Raw genomic sequence first — 26,945 nt, forward strand, 5'->3', positions numbered from 1 at the left:
CTATCTTAATCAGGATGTTCTATTTCTCACTCCTCAGGAAAAAACCCAATATCCATACCTTTCTTCCTTGTTGGCTATGGTCAATTTTCTCTGAACACTTTTTTTTTAAAAAAAAATATTTATGTATTATGTATACAATATTCTGCCTGTGTATATGCCTGAAGGCCAGAAGAGGGCACCAGACCCCATTACAGATGGTTGTGAGCCACCATGTGGTTGCTGGGAATTGAACTCAGGACCTTTGGAAGAGCAGGCAATGCTCTTAACCTCTGAGCCATCTCTCCAGCTCCTTCTCTGAACACTTTTATAAGTTAGCCCCAGCATGTGTACATGTATGTGTATGTCTATCAGAGTGGTTTGCTGATAGTCTTAACTAATTCCTGCTCCCACTTTCCCCTACTTAGTACCAGGACAGTGTGTTGTACCCAGCAGATTCTCAACAAACATTTGCTAAGTAAACTGAATCTGTGGATTCGGTCACATTCACCAGTCTCTCATGCAGAAAACAATGCAAATAAGCACCGAGTGGTAACAATGTATTTCCCTTTCTTCACCCTATCTTCAAAATCCACTCACTGGTGGGGATTTTGAGGCAGAGACAAAGTACTCTGTTGTACTCCCAGAGAGAGACATGGAGATTATTTGTGAGAAAGGAATCCTTAGAGAAATTTAGGTCTGGCTGGAGACTGTCTTTTGTAATGACTGTAGATTCTGAAGTCTGAGAACAAGCTGAGACTTCACCTGGTATTAATAATTTGTCCAAATATTATGACTGGAGCTCAACTCAGGAAAAGTCTACTTTTACTGTTGAGATACCTAATACTGCTACAATAACTAATATTTTGTATTAAATTCTGTTCCTGATGAATTGTATAGTGTTAGATCACTCATAGAGCCTACCTACTATAATAAACTACAATCCAGCCTCAATATCAGGATCAGATTGCTTACTCATGCTCTCTTCAAATACCATGTTTTTCCTGAGATAAGCACGGTCTAACTTCTGGTGAAACCTCAGATATTAGCTTGGTGGATGAGTCTTCACAGATGAGACGGAAGCTTTTCTGGCTTAGGTCCTGTACTACTTACAAGGAAAGCTACGACACACAAATGGCTTTCTATATTATTCCATCTAATTCACAATCTTTATACTTGAGGCATTTCTTTATTGGGGTTTTGTCTTACCTTACCATAACTATCTGCCTTTTATGGCAAAGCGAGTTCTGAACATATTCATATTTTACAACAGACAATATACACATGTAGTACATAAACTCTTTACAACACTTTCGAAACAAACAATATTGAAAAACATGATTTTCCTCTTCCTAATTACTGATACTTACTTTGCTCTTGTAATAAAATGCCTTTCTTTGAAATATCTTTTTCATAGGATTCCCTGAATTTTTTCTGTAAGGTGCAAACTCATATTGAAGATGTGTTCCGTTTCCTTACTTATGGAAGATACTGAAATCCTTTCCATTCTTAGTATGTGTGAATGTCACCTTCCAGGTTTTCATTTATCATATATATTTTACTTATTAAGGGAGCTCACTTGAAACTCTAAAAGTCTTATCAGTCTAATATAATAGTATATTCTAACAATTCTGCATTTTAATGACTATATCACAGATTTGACTATGCCATTCCTTTTCCTAGAACATTTTGTTTCAAAAGTTGTCATTTCCCTATCACAAACCATTATTAAGTCTCTAATTCATTACCACTAATAAACTGATATTCCCTGAAGCTAGTCTCTCCCTGAATTTGCCTGTTAGTGGCCCTTGGATTTTTTTTCCCCCACTGATCAAAGTATAAAGTTCAAAATTACGTCAGACTTTCTACATTCTTATCCACTCATTTATCCAAATAGCATCTTTGTAATAGTGAATACAATTTCTAACTGAAGTCCTTTGCCTTCATGTTTATGTCCAGAAATGTATGCCTACTTGGGAGGATTTTTATTAAATGTTCCATAATTTTGAAAGCTTTTATATTTAGTGGTATTTTATATTCCTAAAGGGCTCAACTATTTTGACACTAGAACTATCCTTGCTATAACTGAATCATGTAGAATTGCTCATCATCATTTATAATTTTTTCACTGACACTATAAAAATTATAAGTAAGAATTTCAGAAATTCTTACATCCATAAAGTTTTTCTTCTATTTGATTTCTTTGAGATTTGGTAGGCTGTGCCTCCCATATAGGCATAGGCATCCGCATCCTGGTCCCTTCCAGAGCACTACCTCCCTCATAGTAGATTATCTTCTGGAATGTGCCACTATGACTTTCCATATGTGACATAGTTAAAGATTCTTCTCCGGCATGGATTCTTTTATGTTTAGTAAGATTTGATCTGATATTAAACGCCTTCCCACAATCATTACATCGGTATGGCTTCTTTCCAGTGTGGATCCTTTTGTGTTGGTCAAGGACAGATCTGTAATTGAAAGATTTCCCACACTCACAAATATAGGGCTGCTTTCCACGGTGGACACTTTTATGATTGATAAGACTTGAGTGTGAAATGTACGCCTTTCCACATTCATCACATCCATAGGGCTTTTCACCTGTATGGATCCTTTTATGCACTGTGAGGCCTGAGCTGTTCCTGAATGCCTTCCCACACCAATCACATACATAAGGTTTTTCCCCTGTGTGGATCCTCTTGTGTTGGGAAAGAAGTGAGCTGTAGCTAAATGATTTCCCACATTCAACACACTTGAACGGTTTTTCCCCAAGATGAACTCTCTTATGGCTTATAAGAGTTCTGCTGGAGAAAAATGCTTTTCCGCATTCATCACATGTAAAAGGTGTCTTGCCAGGGTGCGTACTTTTATGGTTAATAAGGCTTGAGTGTGAGATGTAGGCTTTTCCACACACATCACACTCATAGGGCTTCTCCCCAGTGTGTATTCTTTTATGAACTTTAAGGCTTGAGTTGTTTCTGAAGACCTTCTCACACCTGTCACATTCAAAGGGTTTCTCTCTAGTATGAACTCTTTTGTGCTGAGAAAGGAGTGAGGTGTAGTTAAAAGACTTCTCACACACATCGCATTTGTAGGGCTTTTCTCCAAGATGAATCTTTTTGTGGTTTAAAAGGGTTCGGTATGTGACGAAGGCTTTCTCACACTCGTCACATTTAAAGGGCTTTTCCCCAGGGTGTACACTTTTATGATTTATAAGGCTTGACAGTGAGATATAGGCTTTCCCACATTCCTCACATTTATAAGGTCTCTCCCCTGTGTGAATTCGTTTATGTACTTTAAGGCCTGAATTGTTTCTGAATGCTTTTCCACACTCATCACACCCAAAGGGTTTCTCCCTTGTATGAATCCTTTTATGCTGTTCAAGAGCAGAGCTGTAGTTGAAAGATTTCTCGCAATAGCTACATTTATAGGGCTTCTCCCCCATGTGGATTCCTTTGTGATTTTTAAGACTTGAGCGTGAGATATAAGCCTTCCCGCACACATCACACTTGTATGGTCTTTCCCCAGTATGGAGCCTCCGATGGACTTTGAGGCCTGAATTGTTCCTGAATGTTTTGCCACACACATCACATACATAAGGTCTTTCTCCGGTATGAATGGTTTTATGCTGAAGGAGAAGTGAGTTATAACTGAAGGACTTGCCACACTCCTTACACTCATGGGCTTTCTTTCCAGGATGAATGCTTTTATGGACTGCAAGGCCTGAGCTATAGCTGAATGCTTTGCCACAGATGTCACACTTGTAAGGTTTCTCTCCTGTGTGGATTCTTTTATGCACTATAAGGCCTGAGCTGTTCCGGAAGGCCTTCCCACACTCATCACATTCGTAAGGTTTCTCACCAGTGTGGATGACTTTATGTTGAATGAGGAGAGAGCTATAATTAAAAGATTTCTCACACTCATCACATTTATAAGGTTTATCCCCAAAGTGGATGCTTTTATGATTTAGAAGTGTTCTGCAAGTAATGAAGGCTTTCCCACACTCATCACATTCATAGGGCTTCTCCCCTGTGTGGATCCTCTTGTGGACCCTCAGGCCAGAGCTATTACTGAAGGTTTTCCCACAGATGTCACATTCATAGGGCTTCTCCCCCGTGTGGATCCTCTTGTGGACTCTCAGACCAGAACTGTTCCTGAAGGCCTTTCCACACTCCCCACACTCATAGGGCTTCTCTCCAGTGTGGATCCTTTTGTGCTGGTCCAGAACGGAACTGTAGTTGAAGGACTTCCCACACTCATCACACTTACAGTTCTTCTCCCCAGAGTGGGTGCTCTTGTGGTTTATAAGGCTAGAGTAGGACATGTAGGCTTTCCCACACTCATCACACTTATAGGGCTTCTCCCCAGTGTGGATGCGCTTATGGACTCGAAGGCTGGAGCTGCTACGAAACGTTCCCCTGCAGTCATCACACTCGTAGCGCTTTTCTCCAGTGTGCATAATTTTATGTTGAACAAGGCGAGAATTGTATTTAAAGGATTTTCCACATTCATCACACTTATGTGATTTCTCAACAGCAGTAGAATTCTGCTGTGGACTAGGGTGCACGTTTCCATTCATGTTCTCCACGTGCTCACCTTGTTCACTAATTTTTGGTTCAACAGGGATAATCTGGTATATGGTTTTTGCACTTGGGTACAGACTTTTTTCAGATGCCTCATCATCCTGTTCTATTTTTATATTTTCTGTGTTCTTAGATTTGTCAATCTTTTCTCTGATGCTACTTTTGTTTTCCTTCATTATTTTCCATTCAGGCCTTTCCAATTGCTTCTCTACCCAATCACAAGTGTCACCGATCTGAAATTTCTGCATATGAGCCTTGTGAAGAATTTTCACATTTTTGCACTGAGACTCTGCAGTTGAATTACTTTCATTCTTTTTAGCTGATTCCTCATCCTCCATGCTTGTCTTCAAATGTGACACTAGACCAAGAAAATGAAAATGATATGTTTAGAAAAAAAATGAAAGCATAACAATAGCAAATAACAAAATCAACTTATCCATTTGACAGGTATTTGCTTGTTATGTGATAGGTACCATTTTAAAAATAATCTTTAAAATTTTAAGTGTAAGAGTGTTTGCTTGCATGTAGGATTGTGCACCGTGTATTTGCCTGGTGCCCAATGAGTTCAGAAAACGTAGCTGGATCCTCTAGAACTGGAGTTGTGAGCCACCATTGAGTGCTAGGAACTGAACTCAGGTTCTCTGCAAGAGCATTAAGTGTTCTTAAGTTTTGAGTCATCTCTCCAGTCCCATAAGCACCATTTTAACTGTTGGGGATATATAATGGGGAACATTAATAAGATTTCAAAACTTTCAGAACTACTGTTAAACTAGAGCCCAGATTCTTAACGATCCAAAGAGCTTTTTCATTCCCGCATTAATGACCTAGCATGAATAAAAGTTAGAAATGGGTTAGACTAATGCACAGAACCACAGCCAATACCAATCAGTTTCAGTGCCACCTCACAGAAAAACAACAAAAAGTTTCTGAAAAGCAGCTGACAGAAAAAAAATTGGAAAAACAAAGGCAAGGTTAATTCTTCTTTGGAAAGTTAGACATAAATCAAGACAAGAGTATGTAAAACTAATGAAGTTTTAGGTAAAACTAAATCAGTACCCTAGAAGAGAGATCAGACAGGTAGTTGGTGTTATGAGATTATGAGGACAGTGACCAAGAAATGAGAAAGAAAGAAATGTGCAGCTACTGGAAACTGATCTGGCCTTCTGAACTTTTCTATGTATGGAAAACACTGTCCTTGGAAAGTAGCTAATTGTGGAAGAACTTATATGGTAGAACATGTTCCAGCCTGCCAAAGAATAAAGTTTTACTATTTATGAATAATTTAGTCATATAGCATGCCAAAGATTATAAACAGCAAAGTGTGATGGCCCAATGTTATAATTCCAGCACTTTGGAGGCTTAGGTAGGAAGGTGGCTGGCTACATGTTCCAGGTGAGTCTGATCTACAGTGTAAGACCTTGTCTTGAGGATGGTGAAACAATGACAACACCTCAAGCCACTGAGCAAAGCATTGCTGGTCCTCCATACCTGCAGGTTCTACATCTGCAGATTCAGCCAACCATGGATGAAAAGTATTCAGAAAAACAAAGTTACTTTTGTACTGAACATAATCTTTTAATATTTATTATTAGTCCATAAATAATACAATACAACAAAGACTTCCATTGTTTTTAGGCACTGTAAGTAATTTAAAAAATGGTTTAAAGTACACAGGATGATGTGTGAAAGTCATTTGTAAATACTACATCATCTTAAGTAGGGGACTTGAGCATCTGTGTTAGACTCTGCTATCTGTGAGATCTTCATACCAACCCCTCATATAGACCAGAATATGACTAGAATACTGACTAGGTCCAAATACCTAGTTACATGACTTTCAAGAAAGCTATTTGATTTCTCTGTACAGCAGTTTCTTCATCTGTAAAATGAAAGTAGTAGCATCATTTGTAAATACTAGATGATAGCCATATAAAACCAGTAAGAACAATACATATCCCTCGATCAGGGAAAAATGTTAATAAAATTCATTTTATTATTTATTATGGTATTAAAGGTTAAGCTATTGGACCAGGGTTAAAATGTTCGGAAAAAGCATGATTCAGAAAAAGATTAACTTCCCAAAGCAGACGATAATACCCAAGAGGTGATCCTGTTCTACTGAAGGAACTTTACATGACACCAATACCTACTTTCTGACATACCGACTTCTAAGAAGAAACTGTTCTAACTTATTGTAAAATCCTAGAAAACAAAGCATTTGTAATAATATAAATTGTGATCTTTCTCTCCTGCCCTGGGTAACATTTCGGAACATTATTGTGAAATTCTGTGAATCTTACAAAACTCTATATGTAAGCATCTGAGGGAAAAATGGGCAATAAAAGATACATAATTTGGAGTGAACATGTTAATGAGTCATATTACCCAACTCATTTTCATAGAAATAATGATGTCCTTTAGGAATAGAAATAGCTAAAAATTTAGACAACCATTTAGAAGATAAAGAATCACCCAGAAGACATTAAAACAAAAGCTGGTTCAGCTGAAAGAAATATATAATGTTAAGTCCCATGTATGAGGTCACTGAAGAATGGTAGCCCAGCCTAGTTCCATGACTTCCTGTAATACTTTGGGTAGAGCCCACAACACTTCAAAAGTGGAACTCATGGGTGGGTTAGTGTAGTTCTGGAAACTTCAACAGCAGCATATTTTTTTTTCTAAGCCAATAGAAAGTCTTTATTGGGCAGCTGCGACTACACTGGGTGTTTGGGATTCCAGTATAGCCCTGAGCCCTTCTCAGGGTGAGCTTTTAAGCGCAAAAACCATATCCTGGCCTAACATACTTCAGTTAACAAGAACAGTTAGCCAGAAGCAGAGCTATAGAAGTCAAAAAAAGTGCCAGGCAGTGGTGGCGCACACCTTTAATCCCAGCACTCGGGAGGCAGAGGCAGGCGGATCTCTGTGAGTTAGAGACCAGCGTGGTCTACAAGAGCTAGTTCCAGGACAGGCTCCAAAGCTACAGAGAAACCCTGTCTCGAAAAACCAAATAAAAAAAAATAAAAAAAAGAAGTCAAAAAGCAATGGGAGTACATTTAGAGACTTTCCCAGAACGTTTGGACTTTGATGGATTAAGTCTTTTGTTTTCATTTTGGCAGGTGTTGTTGTCTACATGCTGAGCTTTATGGCCTGAATTATTTCCATCATGGAAGTCAGTTGTGCTAAGGTCTGGGGTCCCCAGGGAGCTGGGAACCAGATCTTTCCTTCACTAAGCCTGCAACAAGGAAGTAGTCAGCTTGGGCCTCCTTAACTGTCCCCCTGTAGAAAAGACCTGCTCCAAGCAGAGAACACAGTAGTCTACAAGCATAAGCAAATGCAAAGATGTTTAGAACAATGACATTTTGTACAACACTGGCACAATCCATAGAGCACACATTATTTATACTCTATTTCCACATACAACAGAAGACGTCCTATCCATTTCCTTTTCAATTTTAGCCACTCCATCTTAATTTCTTCAGAAGAGAAAAATGTGAAAGTTCTTACAGCCATAAAAAACAATTTCCTAAAATAAAAGTTGCTAGGGAAGAAAAAGAGCTGTAAGTGACTACTAGCCGTATTGGCTATTAACATGAGCTATAATTAAAAATGTGCTTCTATAATTTAAATATGTTACTGGCATATAAATAGACATAGCCAGAAATTATCTCAACAACACACAGAAATTGATGATGAGGATGGCATTACTGGAGAAAAGACAGTTTTTTAAAATAGTGTTGTAACAAATATAAAGCCATCTGGGGAATAACAAAGATAAAATTAGATCTTTTATACCACACAAAGAAACAAACTCCAAATGGAACAGAGCTCTAAATATAAAGAAGCTAGAAATAATGTAACAAACACTAGAATAACAAATGCTAGAAAAATAACACAAGTTCATGACCCTATAACCTGGGTATAAAGAAAGTTTCCTAATCATAAACAAGATGCAGAAGACTGATATAAAAGTAGCATATCCACAAATTCTAACCCTTACTCTCAAGAGAGTAGTAAGGTAAGGGAAAAGGCTATACTCTCTCAAGAACTCTATTTCAGGACCTAAGATTGCATGACAACGTGTCTGGGTCTGTCCAAAGCCTGTTTTGCTCATCAATAGTTACTGGTACTCTAAGCTAAGTGAGCAAAATGAAATCTTCCTGGAACAGAGTGGCTGCTTCCGTACTAGAACTGCTGTCAAGGCATAACGATGTGCTGGAGCTTTCTGTTGCTGGAATACTACAGGATGAACAAAGTACAGATGATGTGCAATTGGTAAATGCTGATTCAGTTGTATGAACCATTACAATGCCTCTGAAGACCGGAGTTGCAGCTATATAAATGGGTAGATGACATCTATCAGCTTAAAGAGACACTTCAGTAGCAGAATAGGCCGTTCTGATGGTTTTTGGGACAAAACATTTGTCTTTAATTGGAATACACTCAAATAGAAATCCAGCCAATCAACTATCTATGTACTTGGAAAGACTGGACAATTTGGCCATTAAGCCTAGAGATCCCACTGTCCTGATCTTTAAAGCTGATACAACTGCTCTGAACCAGGCCATTACATTTGAGTCCCTCAAGACAATTCTGATTCCCAGGCACCTGATACCTCATGCTAGTTTATCAAAGATGAGCCCTTACAGAAAGTAAGTTATATCCCAAGGGCTAGACTGAAGTCAAAATCCAGCAGTATAGCTGTTCTTAGTGAATGGCTTCTTGAAAGCAAACCTGGCTCTGGTCTTCATGCTCATTATATATACTCAGCACCCCCCCGCCCCCACCCTCTGCCACCCAGGACAAAAGAAACTTTGTAGAATGCTCAGATTTCTTTCTGCCAAACTTTGTAGACTCCATTGTAATATCTGAGTCAACCTACCTAAAGGGCCTAGAAAAGTGACTCCTTTAAGAATCTGTAACAAGAAGTTCCTGGAAAAACAGGGACTCCGGGGTGTTAAGAGAAATTTAACTTCATTCCAGGTATGTGACGAGCCCTACAGTGTCAAGCCCAATTCTTGTACCAATTCTAGCATAACCAGTCCAACAATGTAGAAAGTTGAAAATCTAAAAAATCTGAAGTGCTTGAATGACAACCTTGGAAGCCATGAAACCACTGGCCATTCCCAGCATCATCAGGATTGCTTGTCTAGAAGCCATCAGGACCATCTGGAATATACTGAGCCTTGTATGAACTTTCAGAAGGGAAGGAGGAGCGGGAGAGGGAAGGAAGGGAACGTGAGAAGGAGAAGGAGTGAAAGGAAGACAGGAGGGGGTGTTGAAAAGCTAGCTTTGTGTAGAATGGCTTCTGAAGAAAGAAGAAAAGGATAAAGTGGAACCCAAACCTAAGCCGGAGAAAAAGAGCCCCTAAATATGTGGTTCTGCTTTTCCAGAAGAGCTAACGGGACAAGCTAAAGCACCAAACTGCAGTGGCTCATATTAGAATTGCTGATCTCTTCCAAGTCATAGATCAGTTCCTTTTCAGAGTGACTTACTAGGTCCCCACTGTAAAATCACAAAGAAATGCCTGCTACTGGGGACAGAGTTGGCAAAGAAAAGCTGAGAAGCCCAATGGCTACTTCCTGTTGTACTTTTTAACACTGTTCATCTGGGGATTACAAAAAAAGGAGGAAAGAAACCTCAGTTAGGTTCTGTTCTAGAGAAGGTTAGTGACTACTCTGAGAGAAAGCATAGAAATAATATAAGACACTAGAGTAATAGACCAGGAAAAGAAACACAAGGTAATGACCCTATAACCTGGGTATAGAGAAAGTTTCCTAATCATAACCAAGACACAATACAGGACTGATGATTAACTACATACATATACTTCTATGGTAAAAATGGCATAGAAACATAAATATGGCTCAGTTTTTTTTTTCTTGGTAAATTTTATCCCCCCCTCCCCCCCCGACTAGAAAACAGCTTCTTGGAGCACAGGCTTTGATGACGAAACTCTAGTTTGAAAAGTGGACTATTTCTATGACCAAAATAATCTTACAAACCAGACTGTGGGGGCGCACATCTTCAGTCCCAGCACTCAGGAGGCAGAGGCAGGCAGATCTCTGTGAGTTTGAGGCCAGCCTGGTCTATAAGAGCTAGTTCCAGGACAGGCTCCCTAACCACAGAGAAACCCTGTCTCGAAAAAAAAAAATCTTACAATGCTTTAAAGCTAGTCACTAGTCGACTTCCTCAACCTTTTGATCACCCTTTAGATTTTTCTCTTGCCTTCTTATTGTAGTCTAAAAAATTATAAGAGAAATATATATTAAAACTTCAGTAAGATAGTTTCTCACACATTATATGGACCAGTGTTTGGAGCCTGGCCATATGCCCTGTCGATACGACAATGATGAAAACAATTATTCGCACAGATTGCTTGGGATGCAAACTTACATAAAGCTGTGGTGGGAAAATCTGTGCTAATACATGCATTTCCCCTAAATCTACAATTAACAAATACTTCTAATACTAAAAAAGTGTGTATATGTAAGCATGCGTGCACTCATAGGGAAATGTGTACAGGTAACAAATTTTATGGCACAATTTTAACTGAAAATAGCTACATAAAACATAAAATACACAGGAAGGAGTACTAGGAAAGGAGAACGTCTCATTGAAAGGTAGTAAATCCCAGGATCTATTGTATTGTCAAAAACTGAGAAAGTGCAGATCAAAAAAAGGAAGAAAAAAAGTATTTTAGCTGCTTATCTTTATGTTAATATGAAGAAACACTGATATTTGCACAGGGTGGAGTCGGAGAATAGGGCATAAGGGGGAGGGGAGGTGCAGAGACACAGACTATAGCACAGTATAGTCTTCACTTATGGTAGCATAGTATGCATAGTTCTGTATAACCAAAGAATAAAATGAAATCTGTAGCTCTGGTTGACAGCAAGCCAAGAAGAAAAAAGAATTACCACAGTGGTATAGTATAAGCATATCAAGTTCTGATTTCTTCTAGTAAAGTCTAAAGTGGACCAAAGTCTTTAAAGGCTGGGAACAGGAGAAGCACAAGATGAGCTGTGGTGTGGTGTTTATTACCCAGATAAGGAAAGAACAGGTGAGGCACTACAAGAGCCGGCTTGAACATCCAGTTTAGGCACAGTAATGGCAAATAATCTACTGCAAACAGGATAACACAAGCCCCTAAAGATAAAAGCCCGGAAAGGGGGAGGCCTCTTGATTAAAACAGAATACATTAGCATTCTGTAAATATCAGAGTAAAGACTGGATAAAAACCACCAATGAATTCTAAGTCTAGGGAGAAAGTTTTACAAAGAATGGGCTATTTGTTGGATTTAAATATTCCTTCTCATAATGCTTATTAGAGAGAAAACAGTAATTATGCATGAAATCAGGCAAAGCTTTGACAGATGTTCTACATTAATATTTCTATGGGGCAGAGAAACATCATATGCTTCCTGTAAGGCATCCCAAGGACAGGACCAACGAGAATTTATTACATGGACGTTCACATAAGGAAACAGGTTAATGCAAAATGAAGATGATTCTATTGAGGGGCTGTCGGGAGTGGAGGAACTCGATTTTTCAAACCTTTATAAGACAAAGAGAAGTTCTAGAAATGTTACAGGCTAAAGAAGGCTAAAACTGTTACATCTTTTAAATGTGCCAGAGTTGGGTGTGTCTTACACATTTAATCCCAGGACCCAGGAGTCAAGTCAGAGGAGGTCTATCTCTGTGTTCAAGGCCAGCCCGCCCCACACAGTGAGATCTAGGATAGCCAGAGCTATATAGTAAGAATCTGTCCCAAAAAACAAAGTGGCAGCTGACAAAATTGGAAAATATTAACTTTAAACTTACTGAAATTGACTACTGCAGTTGGTTAAGAGAATATCCCTACCCTTAAAAATCCCAGAAGGGGCCAGTAAGGTGGTTCAGCAGGCCTGAAGACTGACAGGGCCTACACGGTGGAAGGAGAAACAAATTCCTGTGATTTGACATGTGCAAATAAATGGTTGAAATTTAATATTTAAATTAAAAAATATACATGACAAAGTATCTAAGGATAGGAGTATGATGTATTAAATTATCCTCAAATAACTTGAGGGAAAACGTGTATGAGAAAGCAAGAGGTCAAAATGAAATAAAATATTAACTACAGATGAGTATGAATAAAAGATATCTTTCACTACTTTTTAAAAGATTTTTTATGTATATAAATGATTGCCTGTATGTATGTCTGTATTCCTCATGTATGCCTGGTGACTGAGGAAGCCAGGAGTTAGAGCCCCTGGAAAAGGAGTTACAGACTACCGTGAGCTACCATATAGGTGCTGGGATCTGATTCCTGGTCCTCTGGAAGAGAAGAAGCCAGTGCTCTCAACAGCTGAGCCATCTCTCTAGCCCCCCTTTCGCTAATCTTACTCTTAGGATTTTTCTGTATATTTAAAATTACCTTCAAATACAAAGTTTTCAAAATATCAAAAAATGCACTTAGAATTCCATCAATTTTATATCCCTTCTAGGTGTTACTCACACCCTGCCTGTTAGTGACCTGTGTCCCTTTAAGCCTCATCTACTCACTCCACCACTAAATTTCACTGCACTAGCTTTTTCTAGATGCTTCCTTTGCAGAGCTGAAGCTGCTCATATGTTCCTTATCCTTTCATTTAATCTTTCCTCTGGACAGACAGCTCTGATGGGCGACTTCAGAAATTCATCTTTGGCCCAAAGCCTTTTATCCAAAACACAGATCCTATTATCCACCCCACTGGCCTCTTTGCCTAAATCAGAAGCAGGCTCTTCTATTTCTCTAAACTTCATCCAAAACAGCCTGAAAAAGTAGCAGATTTTACTGTATGAGCATCAGCTTCTAGGCCTTACTTTCAGCCCTCCACAATTCTCTTCTGGACTGCTGCCCCTAGGGTCTGTCTCCTTCATTCTTTTCCCACCCAACTCTTCCTCTAAGAAATGCTATAAAATGCATACTTGGTCATTTTCTGCTAGACTTTAACACCAAGCTAAGACAAAATTCACGCTTAGGTTAAACTGCCAATATAATATTAAGCAGTTCTCTTTCATTCATATATTTAAAGACAGGGCTCACTATGTTACTGGGCCTGGCCTTGAACTTGAGGCCTCAGGCTCAGAGATCCCAGCTTCAGCTTGCCAATTATCTGGGATTACAAAAGTGTGACACTGTTCCTGGTAGAAGTTGGTGGGTACGGCCATAGAGACACTGTCTTTATGTTACAGCATATTAATGCCATTATTGTGGGACTAGGTTCTCATAAAGAACTGTTATTATGACTCTCCCTGCTCATCTACCATGTGGTGCCTTTCACCATGTGAAAACATAGCAAAAAGGCCACGAGAGATGACAACACCTTAATTTGGGACTTCTCAGGCTCTTGTTGCAAATTACCCAGTTTGCAGGATTTGCTGGAGTAGCGCAAAAACCAAACCAAACCCTTAACACACACCCCAACATCAGGCCAAATCCTTTATATCAAGCTACCCAAGTGTGTGTGTCCTTAGACACAAAATGGGCATTGACTTACTGCTCACTGCTACTGCACTAATTCTCAGTCTATCCTTTCCCTCTTGTGTATGTGTTGTGCTCATAAGTTTAAGTATGTGAATGTGTGTGTGCATGTGGAGGCCAAGGGTGTTGACGTCAGGTATCTTCAACAATCACTCTCCATTGTACTTTCTTTTTTTTTTTTTTCCATTGTACTTTCTGAGCAGAGCTTCTCATCAGTTCAGCTGGCTGGCTAGGAAGCTTCAGTAATCAGTCTCTCCTATCATTCCTCCTCAGGGCTCAGATTTTAAGTGTGTGGTACAACTCCAGGCTTTTCACATGGGAGCCTGAACTCAATCAAGTCCCGAGGATAGTGACAAAAGCCATGTCTCCAACCCCTCCACCAATTATCTGACAAACTGAATTCTGATGTCTCTAATTCTCAGGGAATGTATGATTGGCAACCAACTGGCCTCAACTGCATGAAATCACAAACACTACTATTTGCTTCTCCAACCTAGTCAGAGGCCAAAGCTTCCTTAACTCTGTTTCATTAGAGGCTATTTAACTCATCCAGTGTGGACCACACAATCAAAAATATAAGCAAAGTCCATCAAGACAGTAGGAGCATAACACTGTTAACAAGTAAGGCAACCGAGAAGTGTAATAAAATACTTGCCATCCTTTTGAATGTACCTTAGAGGGTACAAGGAACTCAGACTATACCCATAATAAGTAGTTCTCCCCCCCCCCCCCCCAGGCTTGGGGCTGTCTAGGGAATGGAGGGATAGGTGAAATAAGGTCTAACCCAGAGAGCATCAGCACTGACAGCAGAAAAGGTGGGAGGGCTGACCTTCACCCTGAAGAACTAAGAACTTCAGGAGAGCACACTAGGGAGACTTAATGTTCCTAACACTTTAGACATCTGGAGCATAGAGCAGCAGGTGAAGCCAGACAGGTGGGCAGCAAGGGCTCAGCAGGGTCTGCCTCAAACTGAAGAATTCATCTACTCCTCGGGAGTTTTAAGTAAAGAGGCATTATTAAATCTAGGGTTGGCAATATTTTTCTTCAAAGGGCCAGATAAGTATTAATACTTTAGATCTTTTTGAGCCATGCTGTTGATTATAAACATTCCATTAATGTTACTTAGCTTACTGTAGACAAATAACCCAGTAGTCTGACTACTGCTGCTAAATATTAAAAAAAAAAAATTAAAGCTAAAATGGGCTGTAATGTAATGGCACTACAGCTGTTAGGAGCATATGCCACTTTTAATAACTAAAACACGTGGGTAATACAAAAACAGTATCAGGAATTTGCTTCAAAATGCTTCAACCAAGAAAAAAACAAAAGGCAAAGGTGAGAAAAATGTAGCAGAACCCCGAAACTATGGGTATAAAGTATTATTTTTACTTTGCTTAATTTTTCTTTTTCTTTGTTTCTTTTCAAGACAGCGCCACACTATACAGCACTGACTGGCCTTGACTCACACAGCCTGGGCCTCCTAGGACTAAGGGTTACACTGCTACCACCACCACCAAGCAGTGAGAGCATGGATTGGGAGAGGGGCAAAAGAACCAAGAATTAGAGTTCTAAGATGAAGTTATTATAAGATAAATCAATAAGATGGATGTGTCCCCTCTAACAAAGGATTAGAAAGGATCAAAAAAGGTTTTAATTTCTCAAAATTAGATGGGAACTCTTTCTAGGCTGTTTTTGATAGACAGCATGACCTTATCAGTCTGGTAACATCGGTGGAAGTCAACCATGAAAAGGTCTCTGTCCCTCACAAATTAGTAAGACTCACAACCCTTGGGCTATTTCTGTGCTTGTTCACATTCTAGCCCTAAGTCCTACAAAAGTGTATGCAGACAGCAAGAACCTAATTACTCCCTTTTCTGGTCAGTGAGGAGTTACTTCTCAAAGGTTGAGACAACTCACAAGAGAGCAATCCTGGTTCAGAGGAAAACGGCTCCTACAATAAGAGACTGCAAGAAGAAACAGGTGCAACATGCATGCCGCAACTTTGAATTTCCGGCTTTTAATTGTATTAAACAAGGCGATGTCTTATATCGCAGGTGTGATCCACAGTTTCCATATTTTAAATCCTCAGATAACATATTTGAGAACTATTATGAATAATAGTCATCCAAATGACTAAAAGTCATTCAGACATGTTCAGATGACTGGAGTGAAATAGAGAGAGCTTGCCGACCAAGAGCACCTAAGTGCTAGACTGTGCAAATGGAAGACGGAACCATATGAGAGAAGAGCCACACAGACAAGAGGATGACTTGTGCTCTGGTTATTTTTGTATTTAATTTACAAAAAGCACATATAAATGGCAAACAAGATTTGTTCCTATTATTTAAAAATTAGGAATAAGGATTGAAGGGATTTCTATACTGACGTATTCTCGTAGTAGTGGAGGAGAGTTCTAGCTACTCCAAGGATGAAGAAAGCAAAAGATTATAAAAGGCAGTGGAGAGATTTTCTGAAGCTAAGGGCTCACTCAGGGACTTGCTTGAAGCAAGTAATGTAGCATATTTTATTGAGTTAATGTAAAACAAAAAATACTTTATTAATCTCAGTTCCTCACTAATTTCACAATCCTTATTCTAGTACAGAATCATTCCAAATACTACCCTTTGAGATCAGAACACTAGGAACAACTCAAAGATTATCAAATACAATCCTTACCTAAAATATTTTTCAAAATAGCCAACTACTACAGGTCTGGAAAAAAAAAAAACAACAAACCTGTTTCCTGATAAAAAAAGAAACAAGGAAGCAGAAGTATTTGTTATGCTACCACCTGCCTGAATAAGAGGAACTATGCATTTCTAGTATTTGAATAAAGAAATCCTGTTAATCTAGTAAGGTCTTAATAAAAGTGTTTACCTTTTAAGATAGGGCCTAGAACCACCACTGATAACAGTGGAAGAAAATCTTATGTTTTTATATTTTGTATTAAATTTTTGGTTTAAAAATCTTTTTAATATTTTAGTGTCGTGGCCGCATGAACATTACATATTCAAAAAGACAAACACACACACACACACACAAAGCTTCAAGCGTACACAAACTGTCCTGGCCACCTAAATAAAGCATCTTAAGATAACACACTAGCATGGGCACGTCTCCATCTGGCCCCTGTTTATCTTCTACATCACCACCCCAACACTTCTTGGAAGCTTTCACCTAAGTCAACACTTTCTCTGTTGGCTGTGGGGGGTCGGGTAGACGGCCCTCTCCGGTCGCACCCATTGGTCTACACGTGATCTCCTAGGAGAGGGCCCCGCAGTGGGTCTGTTTCCACACCCCAGGTGTCTCTCAACACCCCACTCCCACCAAAATAAAGGGGAGGGGTGACCCAACCAGGTCACCTCTAAGTCTCACAAACTTAACCGCAATCAGGGCAAATTTTCAAGCTCTAATAATCGGGCTTCTCCTCCCTTTCTAAGCCCGAGACGGCTAAGAACAGTCAAGGAGCCCGGGGTGGGTTCTGTCCCTTCAGCGGCCGGGGCGAGCTCGGACCGCAGGAGCAGCCCTCGGGGCCCCGGCCTGGGCTTCTCCTTCCCCTCCACTCCTGGAGGACGATTCCCGAGGCGCGTGCGGAGTCACGATCTCCCCCAGGACCCGCCCGAGACCCACGAGCCGAGAAGGGAAGGGCGTGGCGGGCCGGGGAGAGGCGGGAGCGCACGGCCCGGGACTCACGTACTGGCTGTGACGGCGCCGCGGGAGCCCGGCCGCCGGCGGGACAAAAGCGCGGACTGACGGGCCGGAAAGACCCGCGCCGCGGGGGGCACTTCCGAGGCCGCTCTAGGCTGCTGGAGGACTGACTCGATGGTCGGGCCCCGTTCGAGCACGTGACCCGCGGTTAGCCGGTGCGCGCTGGCCTCTTTACCGGGGTGGAGAGGTCTTTCTTCCCGGATGCCCAAGATGTGTAGGGGCGTTTTCCTGTTGTCTTGAGCTTTTCTATTCCGGGCTGGATTGGGGGCGGGTAATGAAATAATCCAGTGGCGGTAGGATAGATCCTTCACTTCCTGCCTGTGAAGCTGAGCCCACAGTTACCAAGAGAGATTCTTAAGAGGCAGGGTTGAGCGCTTGAGAGGAAGCAAAATATGGGGGGTCCCCCCAAAGCCAAGGCCCTCAGATGAGCTCAAATTTCCAGGAAGCCAGCTGTTTGGAGGCTGAAGTTTATCTAGGGAAAACAGCTAACTTCCCCTTTCTGCCACTAAGAAACCCCCCTCCCCTCTCCCCTATCCTTTGCTACAAAACTCCAGTTTAAATCATCTGCATCAGTCTATACCTGTTTTTGTTTTTTTTCTATGCAAACCCTGTCGTAGATATGCATAGGGAATGGAAGTGTTGGTGTAGTAGTGTCTTTGATCACATTTGAGCACTAAGCTACAGAATTCTATGCCTCTCTAAGGAGGTCAGGGCCAGTGGGAAATAATGCTGTGATATAGTGAACCCTAAGATGGAGCAGAGTCCTAGATGCTTGTCTGGCCAGCAAGCAGCAAGTTGTGGAGAAGATCATGGTCAGATTGGGGTTGGGGTAGGATTCTCCTACAATTCACACAGCGACTGAGACACAGCTACCCAGCGCTAGAAATGTGACCGACGCAGCTGACGACCAAATGTCTAATTACATTTCGGTGAAATGGCCACATATTGCTAGGAGACCGCTTACTGGATAGCACAACTCGGAAGAGCTTTGGGCAATTCTTTCAGGCCTCCCAAAGAATTCATAGGCTAATTAAAGGCTATCATATAAGGCTGGCCTGCATCCCAAGAGTTTGAAATTTTTTTGTTTGCTTCCTTTTTCTTTTAGACAAGAAAGTATAACCATATCTATATCTGGACTGGGGCACTTTATTCAGTAAAGGACAGCAGAGAAGGATCATTGGGAAACCAAAATAAAGCATCTTGGTTTGGGTGATTTTTATTGTAGATGATGGTTCTTACATCCATGATTTCTGCTATTTTGCAGACACACACCCTTGTCAGAACTTGCTCTTTGGAACAGACCAAGATTACCCATTGCAGAGCTACTATGAACACTTAGTGGCTATAAAACATGTGAGCTATGGCTACTCTGAACTAAGATACATTATAAATGTAAAACCCACACTGGATGTCCAAGCTAAGAAAGAAAAGGGAATATTAAAAAAGAAACATTACTATTCTTATACCAATGGCAAGCGAGAGTGATAATGGTTGGGCTCCATTTGCCACCAATCAGCTGGTTAGGAATTCCTTTGTTCTACCAGAATGGGGGCACGGGTAGGCAGGCTTTCAGGCGCTGGTGATTTCTTGCAGTTTGAACTTCTCTCAGTGTTTGATGACAGTAAGTGACAATGTTAGGCCAAGCTCTAGTGTCACAGTCTCCATGCAAAGCCTTCGGTAGTAGATGATAAGGCCTTGGCAGTAGTCAGCATTACAGTTCTTAGCCTAGGGATGCCTTGGCCCTGAAGACTTGATGGCTCTTGGCACTCTTCTGATGGCCAGATGCCGCTTCTCCTCTTTGGCTTCCTACACTCTTTTGTCTCTTCAGCAACCAGGGCTCTACTTTCTTGTCTCCCTCTTCTTGCCGCCCTTTGTTCTACCCTAGCTAGGCAAACTGTTCAGTTGCTTCTTGCCTGCTGTAAAGCAGCTTGCTGTCTAATGGCTTTCGGTTTGTTCTGGCAACCGCTTTGCTGTTACTGCCAGTGCCATTGTACTGCCTCTAGCATCATCGTTGCCACTCTCTGATGTCCCTGCTGCTTCTTGCTGTGTCATTAGCCCAACCTACACTACTTAGAGCAGGTCAGACCGTGAGAGAGGGGGCTTTATTGAACCTGTTGTTGCGACATCAGATAGAGCAGGAGAGTGTCTCCCAGCTGGTTCAGTAAATGTAGCTGAACACCCTGCTCATACATCCTGAGAACGGGTATTTGGACCAATCACAGCCTTGCTTCTAAGCACAATTACTGTGCCAGATCACCGGGCAAGTATCCCCAGTAACCAAGGTGGAAATGGTTGTAGTGTCATCTAGAGTTTACTGATGCCTGAGGTAGCAAAAACATCAGTACAGACTGTCTCGAATAGTCCTAGTGTGGGTTTCCTGGGCCAACCAGCTCTGCTTTTTCTCAGGGTGTCCATACACTGTTCCCTGCAGATCCTGGCATAAGGCCAGTCAACTTAACTGTCAGAATGTTTTTGCTCAAGGTAATCCTGGCAGAAAGAGCAGCAAGGGAGGGTCAGATAGCCGCTAATTAAGGAGTCCCATTGCCCCATCCTCCAATATATGTCTAATTTACAGGAAGGTAGACATTAGAAGGGAGGCTTTCAATACAAGTGTAAAGAATTGGTTCACAATAAGTGATCACAAGAGATTGAAACAGTTACTTAATAGAGTTTAATACTTACCAGTGACTCAGGAAGAGGTCGGTTTCACACTGACTTGGATAAAATGTATTGTTGAAATGAATTTTACATGCCCCCTTTTACTCTAAATGTGACATCTAGACAATCATAGATTTCATACATGAATAATGTTGCATGTCCATTGAAAATGGATGTGCATCTTCAGAAGGCCAGTGAGGGTCGTGACAGTGATGTCTCTAATTTATTCTCATTTGGAGTGGCCCAAGTATAGCTGTTAAATTTGGTTACAAATTAAAAAAAAAAAATCTCCTTTCCAGGACTAGCAAAACATCAATTCATCATGTAAAATTTGAAAGAAAGAGGAAAAGATTATTTGCCTTTTTTTTTGCTTAATTAGCTTTATATTGCTGTGATAAAACACCATGACCAAAAGCAACTGTGGCCCATCACCTATCTTATAGGTTGTAGTCCATTATTTCTTAATTGAGGTTCCCCTTTCTGAGATGACTCTCACTTGTGTCAAGGTGACAAAAAAACAAAACAAAACAAACAAAAATTCAAAAAACCAAACAAATAAAAAATAGAACCATTACCTAGTGACAACCACCATTAACATCTTTGCAAAGATCTTCCTCGTTTTTTGAGACAGGATCTCACTATGTAGTTCTGGTGTCCTGGAACTCAATCTGTAGACTAAGCTGACCTCGAACTCACAGAGATCCACCTGGCTGTCTCCACAGTGCTATTCTAAATATGTGTGTCACCACATCAAGCCGTCCTTCCTTCTCTATCATCAGTAAATGGATATTTTTCAGAGTGTTGCAATCAAAGTACGGATGTACTTTTATAGTGATTTTAAAAAGCAATCTTATATGTTATGATTTCCCACGATGCTACTATTTTCTGTGATGTTCTGTTGAGTTAGAATCGCATTAACCATTCTCCTCTTGTGCAGTCATGAGGTACTCCTAATTAAGTTCCAAAAAAGTCAGTTAGTTCTATAACAAACAATAATGTGCAAAGGTTTTTATGAATGCTTCGTGGAATGGTTGACAAAAGGAGGATTACTGGATCAACGGACAAAACATGGTAAAGAGTCCTAAAAATAAGAACAATAGGGATGGAGGCGCTTGTAAGTGTAGCAGGGGGAACACTGAAAACATTCAAAGAGCCAGAACAAGATGCTACCCATTACTACCATTATTTCCCTTTGCAGCTGGAGAAGGAAAAAATAGAATATAAACACTGCAAAGCAAGGGTATAATTATCCTAGTTCCAGATAACAAGATTTTACTTTTATAGAGCCCGAAGGAATTAACTTGGAAAACCAGAGTAAACAATAAGACAACACTGTAAAGTATGTGTTTTCAAAATTAACACAAAGAAAGCAATAGTTTCCTTATGTATAAGCTATAATTCTAATAAATGAAGCAAAAGTACATTTACAGTAGAAACAAAGCAAAAATGAAATAGGAACTAGCAATACACATGCACGATCTATATGAGGAAATGTTGCAGTGTTCCTGGGAACACAGAAGTGCAACTGAACTTGTGCAAAGCTTCTTGGATTCAAATGTCAGGAATGACTTGGTATCAGAACAGTGCTCTTTTTCTCACCTGTAATGGCTCCAATAGCAAACAGTAACAACCTCCTTTGTAATCTAGCATCGATTCTAAAACTCACCTGAAAAATGAGCAGACATTTGATTGTTTCCAGCCAGAAAATGTTTTAGAAAAAGAACTAGTGATGGGGGAGGTCTGTTAAAACACATTAATTAATTGGGCAAAATTCCAAAGCATGCATATAAACCCTAAGTATAGAGCAGCACAGGACAGGCATTTAATGTATGATGGTCATATTAAACCCCAGTCTTCATACCAGCCTACACTACGTGTGTGTGTGTGTGTGTGTGTGTGTGTGTGTGTGTGTGTGTTAACTGCATGCATGAGCCAGGAATGGGATGAAGAGGGTGCATGCTTGTAGTCTCAGACACATAACTGGCTGCAGCAGTGAACTGACTTAAGCCCAGGGTATCAAGGCTCACTTGGGCAACACAGCAAACCTGTCATAAATAAATAAGTAAATGCACAGGCATTGATCATCACCATTGCTGCTTCCAATTCCATACAAGTATTAGGAAAACAATCACAGAAAATTTCTGATCATATTGGAATACAGAAATGCTTTTCTTTTTTATTATAACACAAAAGGTAAACAGTGGAAAAATAAAGAAACACACCAAAGTAAAATACTTTTTATGGAAAGTCACCAAAAGGAAAATAAATTTTCAAATTACTACCTAATAAAAATATTTGCATCTTACATCACAAAGGGCCATTTCTCCTGCAACACAAGGAGCTTTTCTAGAAGCCATGAGGAAGATGAACAACCCACTGGAAAACCGGTTTCAAACAAAGCTTCCACCAACGACTCATGGAAAGGACAAACCTTTGGCTGGAGCGATGGCTCAGCAGTTAAGAGCACTTGCTGCTCTTGCAGAGGACTGGAGTTTGATTCTCAGCATCCACATAGCAGCTCACAACCATCTATGCTCCAGTTCCAGTCAGGATGTGTAGCCCTTATTGTTGTCAACAATTTTGAGCAACCTCAAACTCTCTGACCTTCAGACAGGGTGGAAATGGCTCACATTTTTGGGCCTCCATAGAAGGAATTATTGTACACCCACATGTACTTAGCTTGCTTGGGTTGCCATGATCAAATACCACAAGCTATGTGGCTTAAATAACAAAACCTTACTGTCACACAATTCAGGAAGCTTAAAATCCAAGGTCAAAAGAGTCTACAGGACTAAGAAGATGGCTCGGGAAGTAAAGCACTTGCTGTGGGAGTGGGAGTCCTGGAGTTTGGATCCCCCGCCCACATGGAAAACATCAGACTTGGCAGCATAGGTCTGAAACCCCAGCACCAGGGTGCAGAGACAGTGTAGCTGGGTGAATCAGTGAGCTTCAGCTTCAGTGAGAGACCCTATCTCAAAAAGCAAGATGGATTATGATAGAGGTAGACACTTATTGTTGACCCCAACCCTACACACCCATGCACACATGTGTGCATATTCACACGTATATACACACAAAGTTTTAAAAAAGAGTCCAGGATCAGTTCTTCCTGGATCTTATCAGACAGGATCTATTCCATGCTTTTTACTTAGCTCCTGATGGCTTGCTGCAAATCTTTGGTGTTCCTTCCCACATAGACACATTATCCAGGTCTCTTTCTTTGTCTTCATGATGTTCTTCTTGAATTTGTGGATGCTCTTATCTCTGTCTTTTGCATAGAGATGCTGCACTTTTACCTAACAACACTTACATAAACACACTGCGTTAACCTTCTTCTCTATGATTTTGATTTAGTTGTTTATATCTGAACTGATCTGAGATCCAAATTAGATTAGTTTCTGAGGCGTTGGGGGCTAGAACGTCAAGGTATGCACTTTGAGAACACATTCAAACCGTAATACCATGCTCAGCTATGAAGAAGAAAGAGTGGAACTCTTTATAAAGTGGTATAAGCCAGGTGCTGTGGTATAGGTGCATAGTCCCAGAAACTCAAGTTTATTTGAGTTTATGCTCCCATAAATTCAATCAAATGCTCCCAAGCATTCGATCAGAAACCACTAACTTTGGCTGACTGTGAGGTGCCTGGGCTGCTGGAAGACAGAGGTGGAAAGGAGAATTTTCATTACCTAACCTTGTACTTTGAACTAGGAGACTTTTTATTTGTTTATTCAAGTCTAAATTTAAACATAATAAGGTAGCTGGAAGGATGAGCGATTTCACTTCCTTATTACACCAGCTTTTTCCATGACCCCAATCACAATAAACAGTATAACTAGAACACAAGAGCCACAAAAAAATACAAGCCTTACCCATCCTTGTATGCTCAAGGACTGGGGCGAAGTCAACTGGCATGCGCTACCTGTTGAATAAATATTTGCAATAATAAATAAATACATTCATGAGTGAAAAATTAAATCAAACCTAAACTGAGTCAGACTGACTGCTAAACTCTCAAGGGACATACTGGTGAGGAAACCAAACCAACCTGATGCGAACTACGAACCAACTTTTTGGCTCTGTGCTTTGCAGTTTGATTTCGCTCCAAATGTGCGGGCTGAGAGGATCCGGTGGCTTAATTTACCTTTGCCTGGTTCTGTAGCTTCTCTAGGAACTACCTGTCCTTATGCTAGAGGCGTATCTTCCCAAAGTCTTGTGTGGATTTGTTCTTCATTGCAGGAACATCTGCTATGTCAAGGAGAGAGTCGCCTTTGGAATCTGTCCTGAGCGTTGCCTTTCCATGTGCCTAGTGATTGATTCTATTTTCCTTTCAGACCTGGAAGCCCACGGGTGTGCAGAGCGTGTGACAGATGGCAATGTTGACCTGGGGAGGGGAGAGTGGGCTGGACTTAGAAGCTTGCTATCAAGCTTTGAAGGGCAGGTCCCGGAACAAAGGTCTAAAAGGAAGGAGCAGCTTTCCACGCTACCTTCCACAGGGGCCACACACAGCCTTTTCCTTGCCGATTCTTGCTATCAGCTGTCATTTTATGAAGGGGGCAGAGTCTTTATAAAGGAAGACAACTGAACTTGTACACATGGACTAACACAGGAGATAGGAAGTTAAAGAAGTTGTCCTGGGCCAGTGAGCTATTTCAGTGGGCAAAAGTGCTTGCTACTCAGCGCGATGGATGATCTGAGTTGGATTCCTGGACTCACATGATGGAAGGAGAGAACAGACTCTTGACAGTTGTCCTCTGGCCTCCACACATGGTATGCCATGGCACACATATTCACACATACATATACACATAAACAAATACATGTAATTATGACTTCTGTTTTTAGAGTAGTTGACCTTTGTTTTCCGAATTTGAAGGAAGAACTCTTGAAAAACGACCCAGGTCCAAAGTATTTCTTTTCTGTCTCTGTTGGGTTCTGGGTTTCTTTTGTGACCACACAACTGTATAGACTCGGGCTGTTAACCACTCTGAGTCTCGGTTTCACCATCTGCAAAACAGACAATAATATTAGCTGCTTTAAAGATTACATTAATATATGTGAGACCCTTAAAGCAAGGACTGCTGGGCTGGAGAGATGTCTCAGTGGTTAAGAGCACTAGCTGCTCTTCCAGAGGACCTGGGTTCAATTCCCAGCACCCGCATGGTGGCTCATGACTATTTTTTAACTCCACTTCCAGGGACTATGGCACCCTCACACAGACAAATGTGCAGGCAAAACACCAATGCATAAATAAATAAATATTAAATATTTTTAAAAACCAGGAACTGCTATGTAACAAACATCATAGAAATTAACTAATGTTTCTGAGGACAGTATTTGTCCTCCCCAACTCTCTTTCTCCCTGAGAGAAGTTCATCACTGTTGTAGGAGGCTGCTTGTTCATTTCCTGGCCTCCCAGACACCCAAATTAACCACACAGAAATTGTATTAATTAAATCACTGCTTGACCGATCACTATAGTATATTCCTAGCAAGCTCTTACATATTAAATTAACCCCTTTCTATTATTTTATATTTTACCATGAGATTTGTGGCCTACAGGCAAGGTTCCAGCTGGCAACTCACGTCTTTCCCCTCTGGTGGCTGGTTACATAGCGTCTCTTGACTCTGCCTTCTTTCTCCCAGCATTCAGTTTAGTTTTCCCCACCTAACTCTTTTCTGCCCTGCTATAGGTCCAGAGCAGTTTCTTTATTAATCAATGCTAATCACAACATACAGAGGGGAATCCCACATCACATCACCTCTGTTTATCCCCTGGGAGGAGAAAGGACAGTTCCCAAGAACTTCAAAGTGCTGCTTTAGACAGGGCTAATTGAACAGGAGATGAAGTCAAGGACTCCCCCTGCCCCCTGCAAATGATTGTGTGCATACATGGATATGTGTGTTGGTGTGTGTTGTCCTCTTTAGGGATCATCTTATGAAATTATGCAGGGTCTATAGGTATCTAGAGTACTCAGTGGTAGACTAGTCTTTTAATTTCCAAGGATTGTGGAATATCATGGCTTGCTTTGGTCAGGCTACAGGTCCACATCTGAGTCAGTATGGTGAGTGCCAGGATCCCAAAAACTCTAGAAGTGAACTGTCTGCTTAAAGCATTCTAGTGGGCTGGAGGTGGGTGGAGCTGTAGCTCAGTAAGAGAAAGCTTGTATTGCATGCACAGGACTCTGAGTTAGAACACACACACACACACACACACACACTAAACTGAATGAGATAGCCATCTAGACACACACACACACACACACACACACACACACACACACACACACACATTGAATTGGCCCTGGCCTTGAAAAATACCCTTCAAAGATCCTAGGAAGGGGTAGTCAGGATGGATCTGACTTGATTGAAGTAACAACTGAACCTTCCACTCCAGAGGCATAATCCAAGATTTATCAGTCTCATACAATTTTCAGTTGAAGTAAATTTCTTCCTTCTTTTGTCCCGCAGGTATTTCACCTGGAGTTACCACTGCAGAGGAAGAGGAGGCTGGAAGGTTC

At 40.8% G+C, this 26,945-nt stretch overlaps 1 protein-coding gene across 1 annotated transcript; it reads right to left on the reverse strand.

Moving 5' to 3' along the window:
* Positions 1–984: 984 nt before the first annotated feature.
* Positions 985–17,810, reverse strand: LOC121464057 (zinc finger protein 62). The gene is made up of 2 exons (XM_041676679.1): positions 17,759–17,810; positions 985–4,914 (listed from the first exon to the last, which is right to left on the reverse strand). Coding segments are annotated over exons 1-2 (2,781 nt in total). The 5' UTR covers positions 17,760–17,810; the 3' UTR covers positions 985–2,134.
* Positions 17,811–26,945: the final 9,135 nt, after the last annotated feature.

The sequence above is a fragment of the Microtus oregoni genome, unplaced genomic scaffold, assembly GCF_018167655.1.
Source record: "Microtus oregoni isolate MIOR12 unplaced genomic scaffold, Mior012 000027F_ref0000203, whole genome shotgun sequence".
Classification (NCBI taxonomy): Eukaryota; Metazoa; Chordata; class Mammalia; order Rodentia; family Cricetidae; genus Microtus; species Microtus oregoni.